We start from the raw sequence: 9356 nt of genomic DNA, 5'->3' as shown, positions 1-9356 counted from the left end.
CCTACAACATCATACCCCCTAATTTCCCACATCTGGACAGTCCTCTCCATGCCATGAAATGGAACGCTCTGGAGACGTACTTCCATGGTGGTCTCAGCTATGAAGACAGTGAGCATCACTTATCTGGCCTAAACTTAGAATATAGTTTCCCCAAATGTATAAACCAGTCCATGAAAACCAGTTCGGACAAGATTTCTGTGGAAGAATACTTGGTAGATGCTTTGAAGGGGAGCGTCAGTCTCGGTGAACCACAAAATTTAGCCAGCCTGGCCAAGACATGGAGAGGAGGTGGTCTGGACCCGAAGGAACAATTTCATGAAGCAGATGAAAATGAAGGCGTGCTACTTAATGAGGTGATCTTCTGACCCTACACACTAGTGCTGTGGAAGGCAGAGTTTCTCCTGGGCTTCAGAAGAGAAATAATCTGCATCCATGGGCTAGCTTCTGTAGCAAGACTGTGTTTTCTGAATGGTTCTTGATATGGTTGAAGACTGCCAGTTAAAGATGTGGTTTTGTTTTTTGAAGGCTATAAAACCCTGTCTTAGATTCGTGGCTCTAGTTTGTTCACTCATTCACAAAGTAGGCATGCTTGTCTATGACAAAAGTTTCTGTGCTTAGTCAGCTTTCAAACATGTCTTCTCTGTTTGTCTGTGAAAGAACCCAGGCTGCAATATTTTATTGGCTATAGATGACCTGGGCTGTGACACAGACAGAAACCAGGGACATGTAGATCGTGAAGGGGCAAAAAGCACGTCTGCTGCCTCTGCTAGAGAGCCAGCAACTTGCCCATTGTCCCTTGTCAAATGTAGGGCTTGGGCATAGCAAGTGCATGTAAATCTTAGGGGCATGAGTCATTTCTTCTGAATTTGGTTCTGTCTTGCCACCTTAAACTCCTTTTAGAGGACTCTTCTCTGGAATCAGTGTGACCCTGTCAGTATTGTCGGTGGAGTTCAGGGTGTCACTTACCTGCCTGAATATGTTTACACTGAGACCTAAGGCACAATGCCAATCTACTGACTATAAAAAAAAAATCTAGCTCGCACATAGGTGTCTACATGTAGTCACGTGAATCTGGTTTTCTTTGTAGGATTTAGCTTCATAGTTATGTCCTGCATGTAAAGGGAATAGTTTAGAGCTCCAAAGATATGCAAATACTGATGGCCTCTCTTTACAACAATGGGCTGCACTCATTTAGATCAGAGCCCACAGAAATCAAGTAGGTCCTCCTGTATTGTTTCATCTCAAGCCTGTGACAGAAGTAATTTTGTACAGGGATTTTTAGGGAGGTGCAGTGGTATCTATCACTGTGCTTTTTCTGAAAATGCCTGTGGAGCTCAACAGTTAAGTGTTTCTTTCCTTCATCTTGTTTTTTGATTTTAACTTCCAGAAACTAAAGCCAGTGGATTATGAGTACAGAGAAGAGGTTCATTGGACCAAATGTCACGGTTCTTTGGGCATTGGTTCTTTTGGAGAAGTATACAAAATAGAGGACAAACAGACGGGATTTCAGTGTGCTGCCAAAAAGGTAATTATGTGTGAGAAAGGAAGGGTTTCCTGACACAATAAAGGCGTAGGGAGAAAAAGTCGTCTCCTTCAAGCTACCATGGACTGTAGATACCTTATTGTACAGTAAAATGCTGCTGTGGTTATGTCCAAGGGAAAAGTTCAAGGTGATGGGATGGAGAGAAGCAGCAGACGAAGAACATGTTATGTGCACAGAGGGTCAAGCTTGGCAGCAAAGAATAGGTTCATTTGGCTTTCAAAGCGTGCTCCAAGGGATCTTGGGTTTTGTGCTGAGACAGGCCAAGAGAGTAGAGATTTCAGAAAGATTGTAAGTGTGTTCCTAGTGACTGCGGGGGAGAAACATCTCTGAGTTGTTTGCTTATCTAACTGTTCTCATCTTAAAATACGTCTAGTGTAAATGGTGACATGGCAGGTGTTTCTCTGTTGAAAAAGGAATAAAGTAGGAAAAAAAGTAAGGCAATCTGTAGGCACTTAAAACAGAGAGAGCTTTCATCTGTTCAGTGAGTGTCATATGCAATACCGGCATATTGTAATGAGGTGATTCTGCTAACAGATGCAGCAAAGGATGTATATTTTTCCAGAAGCTGGCATAATAATCTATTGTACACCAAGATATGCCATTGTCATAAGATGTATGAAGCATGTGGAATATAACTTGAATTGCAGTATTGATTTATAGGCAGCCGTGGGGGGCCCTCGAAGGTGAAGGCAGAGTGATAATGCAAGTAGATGATGAGAATGTCAACTATTTTGTTTGAACTTAACACTTGAATAGTTTCATCACCTCTGTGAACTGTTTTTTCTCACATTCAACAAGACTGTGGGAAGCGTTTTTCTTGAGTACAAAAATATTACATGCAAAAAGAACTGGAACTTGCATTTTTCGATTTAAAATGTTTTCTTTTTCTTGTTTACGTTGGTGTCAACTTGATGTATTGCCTGTGGAAAGATTTAAGTGGCAAGACTAAGCCAACTTGTCCAGTTTTTTAACCATTTCATTTGTCAACTATATAGAAGCAAACATATTTAAAGCATGTAGAAAATTATTTCCTATTCTGCATCCTCACATTTTAGATGCGGAATTTTGTGGCAACATGACCAACTTGTTTTCTAACAGTATGTAACTACTTAAATTTATTATCCATTTTGCAGATACACAGTCTTAGGAGAAATAGCTGTTACTAGTGGGGTACATTTTCAGGAACGAGGAGTGGTAGTGCTGAAAAGAAAGCTATGAGAGTAGAAGCTGAAGTCTTTCAAAATGTCATTTTTTTTTTTCTTTTTTTAATAATTACTGGAAGATTTCAAAGGAAGTTCTGTAGATCAGAAATACATCTTTTCAGACCAAACTCTTAAACCAGTGAGTTCTAACACAGAATTTGAATGCTTAGCTATGGTGTATTTCATTTTAAATCAGTAACTGCCTGGAATTACTGCTGCCTGCTTGTGTTAGAAGGGGACTACCTGACCTTCTTTCACCATACTTGGTGTTGTAAGCACCTGCTCTCCAAATTCTTGAGATTAAAGAAAACTAGCTGTAACTGGATTGCTGACAGTGGAGAAACACGATACATCCTTTTCCCACCAGATTCTTAATGACTCATGTTTTCCTTCTGGTCTTTAGCAGATCCTTGTTTTATTTTGCTTGGCTGAACTTACTGAATAGAATTTTTCTTTAACCGTTTTTCTGTGCAGGCTGAGTACCACCTAAAAAGGTGATAGTGTCGATCACCGCTTGTGGCCATATTTCATATTCCCTCGTGTTTTGACGCAGTTTTATTTTTGCCAAGTACCGGACCACCCTTAGACATTTTTTTTTTTTTTCTTCTTTCATGAAAGCAGAATGCTTAACTTGTCAGTATTATCTTTTTAACTGGACAGAAATTACCTTCCTCCTGAAGATTACCAGCACTCAGCCATAAGCCAGAGGTATTGCAACCTGGCATCTTTTGGGACAAATCTTAACTTTACTCAGATGCTGAGGATTTAGGGCCTCTCATCATCCTTGTTCAGAATTGTTCTGAGTGTTCCCACTTATTGCCGAACCCACTGATTACTGTTAACAAAGGTTATCCTTGTGCCTCTGCTGTTAAACAGCGCAGGACACTCTGACCCAAGCATCATGGAGGGACGATTCTGTCACGATTCGTCAAAATTTTGTTCAGTGCTTCTTCTTTGTTTCTGCAGGTACAAGTTGAACACTTCCGTGCAGAGGAGTTAACAACATGTGCTGCAATAACAAGTCCTAAAGTTGTCCCCTTGTACGGAGCTGTGAAGGAAGGGCCTTGGGTGACCATTTTCATGAAGCTGATGGAGGGTGAGAAAGGAGCAACCGCAGTGGAAGCACCACTGTAACTGTTGAATGCAGTGGACATTGACCTCCTCTTCCTCCTGCCCCAGTTTTAAATCTGTTAATTCTTTGGTGTATCCAGAGTGTTCCTAGTGTTAATTCCTGAGTGGGTTAGGATAGGTATGTAGAACCCCTTCTGGTGTGTAGCAGTGGTCTGTCTTGGGGGGAATCATTTCCAATCCTGCCTCACTCCAGTTCAAGATGTATATCTCTTGAACAGCACCTGCAAATTCTCACTAAAACACACAGCTGGTGCTGTTTTTTGCTTTCATGTTTATTTTGCATGGCACCATGTAAAGCATGTTGTACTGGAGCAAGGGATACTGTATCAGCAAACCTAGATGTTTCCATTGCCTGATGCTCCTTTTTCCAGCCAGGACCATGGAAAACACAGCCTGTGAAGAATCAAGCTGGTCGTCTAGCACCTGGAAGTGTCCGATATGATCACAGAGTAGTTGTTTTTCATACAGAGCAACACCGTTAAACTCACACTAAGCAAAAGGCTTCACGAAAGAGGCCAGTTTCTGCAGGCAGTAAGAACTCTGGGAATAAACAAAAGGACCAGACCCATTTGTGGAAGATAAGGGCCATCAGACCTGGCAGTTCTCATTTCTTCATCAGAAACAATGAGGAACGCTGATGATGCTGGGAAGAATTTAAAGATAAGCTAACATGGACTCTCTGGATTCCTTTCTAGGTGGCTCACTAGGTCAGCTAATTAAACAGAGTGGCTGCCTGCCAGAGGACAGAGCCCTCAGTTATTTGGGCCAGGCATTGGAGGGCTTGGAGTATCTTCACGCTCAAAACATCCTCCATGGAGATGTAAAAGGTAGGATGGTACTTAAGGTACCTCGTTATTCTTTATTTCTTACAAGAGGCAAACTGCTTGGCGATTAAGTTACTGAGTGGCGAAAGGTTGTGTACTAGATTTTCAGCTCTACATTTGAGATTAGAGCTTAACTCGGTTCTAAACAGCTGGGCATATCATATTTGTCACCTCTTTCTGTCATCTGGTGGGTCTGACAGGCTGTTTGCCCAGGCTGCCCCACCACTGGGGTAGAGGAATCTCCAGGGCAGATAGTTGGTAGCTTATAATTATAAGCTTATAATTCTAGTTGTATACTTGCTTAAGCCAGTGACACTGCATAGGAGTTAGCAGACCTTGGTTTGGGCTCAAAAGAACTGTAATTCTGTGGGCTTTTGACTTTTTTCCCTTCTCAATGACCGTAATACAAAGGAGTCTGACTAATGAAAAACTTCTCATTGCCAGCGGAAAATGTGCTTTTGTCTGATGATGGAAGCAGGGCTCTTCTTTGTGACTTTGGTCACTCTGCTCACCTTCATCCCGATGGTCTGGGGAAGTGCTTGGTCACAGGTAAGGATTTTCTACTGCGATTCTGAAGAATTGCCCTACTGACTCATTCTTTCTTTTTGAACATTTACATATGGCTAATTTGCAAGCAACTGTATTTTCCAGACTTAACGTTGGTCATAGTGTCGCATTTATTGATATTACTGTGATGTATTCCACTGATGGCTGAAATGAACTTAGGGTTCGAAGGTGGGCCTTATCTCCCAGTCTAGAAGGCTGTTGTATTTTTTGTAAGATTATGTCAGCATACTACATTCAGTGTTTTGTCCCTGCAAGAAACCACATTGAAACTTAAAAATCCGACTCTGACTTGTCATGTAACCTCACTAAAGAGTTGGGGAACAATCCTGATCTCCACCAAAGCAAAATTCCTCACTGACATTTGGGCAGTTAAACTTCACAGTGCTTTTTAATGCAGCTGTTGAAAGAGAAGGATATGTTTTATACTGCCAAGCTTATCAATGGAGGGTCATGTTTTGCCTCCCAGATTTGCTGGAAAGGGGAGCTTGATACCTATTGTATATATAAGGGATGAGACCGATAAGGAGTTGTAGCCTTTGAACAGTTTACAAGAGCACGCAATGCTGATTTTGGTGTTAAGGTGACTTGTTTCTCCCTTTAACTGAAAAGATAAGGAGGCTGCCTTAGGCTTCTGAACAATTGCATTGGAATAATTCTCTGGTTCTACATGCAGTGAGTTTTCATTTGAATGGTTTTAGGGAACTATGTGCCTGGCACAGAGACTCATATGGCTCCGGAGGTGGTCATGGGCAAGCGTTGTGACTCCAAAGTGGATGTCTGGAGCAGTTGCTGTATGATGCTGCATATGCTTAATGGATGCCACCCTTGGACCCAGTATTACAATCACCCACTCTGTCTAAAGGTAAGCGACCCAACACATCTCCAGTAAAAGGTACGTAAGCCTGCAAAATGTCATTATAACTAGCTAGAGAGCAGTCATTTCAGGAAGTTAATGAGCACCTAAGATGATGCCAACCTTCCTTTGGAAGCTGATCATTTCTTATGCCTCTTAGACTGCTGTGTGTTACACATGCTAGGGCTGTTTCTTTCGTATCTTGCTTGTGACTTGGGTGTAACTTTTTAGCTGTAATAAAATTATTGCTCAGGTCTCTCATTTAATGCTGTAATTTCAGTTGGAAACGCTCTCAGGGTGGGAAGAACCTTTCTGAAATCAAATGAAACCTCTCTGGTCTAACCTCTTTCACTTCCTGTTTGTTACACAGATAGCTAAAGAGCCACCTCCTCTGAGGGAAATTCCACCTTCCTGCAACCCTCTCACTGCTGAGATTATTAAAATGGGGCTGGAGAAAGAGCCTGTTCAGAGAGCATCTGCATCTGAACTGAAAACTAAGACCAGTGTCGCACTTGAAGAAGGTAGTAATGTCCTGTATCTAAAGCTTCCTATCCGCACTGGTAAAGTAGTCAGTTGCTAGTTATGTCAGAGTGGTCCTATGGGAAGTATCAGTATATTTTACTGTTCAGTATATTGTTTGCACAGGCTTTGGCATGGATGTATATTTTTGGGTTGATAGCTTTTGCCCACAGCCGGGTGTTTCTCACCCAAATAAATTAAAATTTCCTGTGTGCTGTCACATGCTCTTTCTTCCTTCTCTGCTTGAAGCAGACAATATTGTGCTTTACGTGGGTTTATTAAGGCGCATGCTGTGGCTGGGCTCATGTTCAGCTGAATTTTCAACTGCATTTGGTGAGCTGGAGCCTAGTGTGCAGCAAAACTGAAAGCAGAGGTTTATTGCATCCTGAACTGTAACTCATACTTGTGGTCCAGTCTTACCTCTAAGACTACACAAAATTTATTTCAACTTTTGAAAGGTTCTGTAATACAGCAAGAACTTGTAGAGGTGATCTGGTTTTGTCTTTTGAAGAAGCTGGGCATTTTACAGCAAGGTACAGCTCAGAAACTTTTATTGTGATGGAAAACTTTTACCTCTTTTTTTCTTAATTTGCTAACATTTGTATCCTTTTTGGTTTTGTAGTGGGAGGTGTGACAAGCCCCTGGAAAGGCGAATACAGAGAGCCTAGACATTTCTCTTTGAACAAAGAAAACAATCCACAGACATCCCTGTCCCCCACAGTGAGCCCAATTTCCGAGACTGGTTCTGACCCAAAATTGGCAGTCAAGGTTTCTTGTGCGAGCCCAGTCCTACCACCACCATCTCTGGAACAAACAGAGGAGGCTGAGGAAACCCCTTGGACTGTGTGCAAGGAATTATCTGAGACCTGGGATCCTCCACCTCTCTCCTCGACTCCTCTCCCCCTGAAGAGCTGCAGCCATGTGGAGAGAACAACAACTATTTCAGAACAAGAGCTTCAGCAGCTGGAAATAGGTAAGCGATGGGCTATGTAGGGAATTCAGCTTTTTGCTTGAGAGTGTGATAAAAATACAGCTGCTTGCTTTTGGCCTCTTGACAATTATTTCTGGTTTTTGAGCTTGGATGTCATTTTGTTTATAGTTCCTCTCTCGTTACACAAATTACTCTGCCTTCCTTTAAATTACCAAAACTAGTAGTTCTTAACCAGTTAAATATACTAGAAGAGTAGTGATCAGGATTTCCTTTCACTCTCTGAACAGTGGAGGGAACTGCTGTGAGAGGTGCAGGAACCTCTCAAAAACCAGCCAGTTTCAGACTTGTGCTTATGGGCACCAGATAAACAGTGTCTGCAATTCCAACTTTGTCTGAAATTTTAGGTTTTCAAACATAATTCTTTTAATAAAGGGATAAGCCTATCGGATGGGAGGTGTCAGAAGAAGCAGAATAGTTAAAATCAGCCTGCAACTGTTTTGTTCTGGGCATTGGAAAACCTGTAGCTACCAGCCATCGAATTTGATTACCAACTGCAATCCAGAATTTGAAAAGTAGCAGTAAGTTCAACGTGAAAATCAGTGAAGTAATAGTCCAGTTCCATTGCCCCAGGGTAACTCAACCTTTCACTTTTTTTATCCCATATTTTCTAGTCTTTGTAAATGAATTGAAAACTTCAAGCTAGGAAAAAAAACATGTCTTGAAATGTAACTGTTGTCACGGAACTGAGGAATGGCATTTTAGGGGTTGCTGAGGGTCAGCTTTCTTCTCAAATGCCTTTGGATCTTCAGCAGCCTTGTAAGGTCTGGATATTATCAGCGCAAGTTACTGCAGGAGTTGAGTACATAAGTTTGGCCTTTCCCTGGAGATGATGTGGATGGATCTAAAGTGAAGACTGATAGATGACATAATAGGCAAGAACTGGGAAATTCTGGGGGCTAGTCCCATCTCTGGCATTTTGCATGTCATTGCACAATTCATCTGTCCTTTCTGGCTCAGTTTCCTTATTTTCGCAGCGGTAACAATAGCCTCTACTTAGCAGAGGAACTGTGTGTCACTTGTTTTGCGGACACTAATGTCAATGTTCATTAGATAATGCTGAAGAAGTTTTGGGTATTAATTGCAGTAACTGTCATTAGAGCAGGAAGGCATGAAAGGAATCACTGGAAATGTCTTCCTTCTCTTTCCTTTTGCTTGCAGAACTGTTTTTGAACAGCCTTTCACAGCCTTACTCGCTGGAAGAGCAAGAACAAATGCTTTCGTGTCTCAGCATCGACAGCCCGTTTGTGTCGGATGCCAGCGAGAAGGTGAGGATAACTGGATGCTAGCCGTGTTATTGTAGGTGTCGGGGTGGTGGCAGAGTAACCGCCTCTGGGAAACTGGAAGCTGTGACCAGTGGACATCTGGAGTTTTTTTCTCATGTTTGTTGCTGCTTTTTGACACACAGTTTGCTAGAGAGCACTTTGGGAAGAAATCTTTTGGTTTGGACAGTGAGGTATTCAGGGTTGTGGTTGTTCTTTAGTTTACTGTTCAGCATGGATCCCTTTTCTCCAGTTTCTCTCCTGTGCTGTATACTCACAGTAAGTGTCAAGTGTGTGGATACAGAAAATCTCGGCAGCCTTGACCCTCTCTAGGCAGAAGAAGGGAACTGAAGAAGTAGTGATGAGCACAGGAGCTGCACCAAGTTGGACCAAACAGCTGTGCAGCCCAGGGTCTTTGTTAAACCACGACAGTCTTCTTCCTGGCAATGGCCACTAAAAGGATGTTT

At 42.1% G+C, this 9356-nt stretch overlaps 1 protein-coding gene across 1 annotated transcript in view; it reads left to right on the top strand.

Moving 5' to 3' along the window:
• The window catches only part of MAP3K14 (mitogen-activated protein kinase kinase kinase 14), a gene marked incomplete at its 3' end in the record, with an annotated part of 15548 nt that overhangs the window by 3404 nt on the left and 2788 nt on the right, over positions 1-9356 (top strand). The window contains 9 exon segments of the mRNA XM_009696947.1: positions 1-353; positions 1388-1525; positions 3712-3841; positions 4572-4703; positions 5145-5249; positions 5966-6129; positions 6491-6641; positions 7262-7612; positions 8789-8895. The exon segment at positions 1-353 is cut by the window's left edge and continues 4 nt beyond it. Coding sequence (XP_009695249.1) covers positions 1-353; positions 1388-1525; positions 3712-3841; positions 4572-4703; positions 5145-5249; positions 5966-6129; positions 6491-6641; positions 7262-7612; positions 8789-8895 — 1631 coding nt within the window.

Source organism: Cariama cristata, unplaced genomic scaffold (assembly GCF_000690535.1).
Source record: "Cariama cristata isolate BGI_N322 unplaced genomic scaffold, ASM69053v1 scaffold15623, whole genome shotgun sequence".
Classification (NCBI taxonomy): domain Eukaryota; kingdom Metazoa; phylum Chordata; class Aves; order Cariamiformes; family Cariamidae; genus Cariama; species Cariama cristata.
This window is presented reverse-complemented; position numbering and strand designations above follow the sequence as displayed.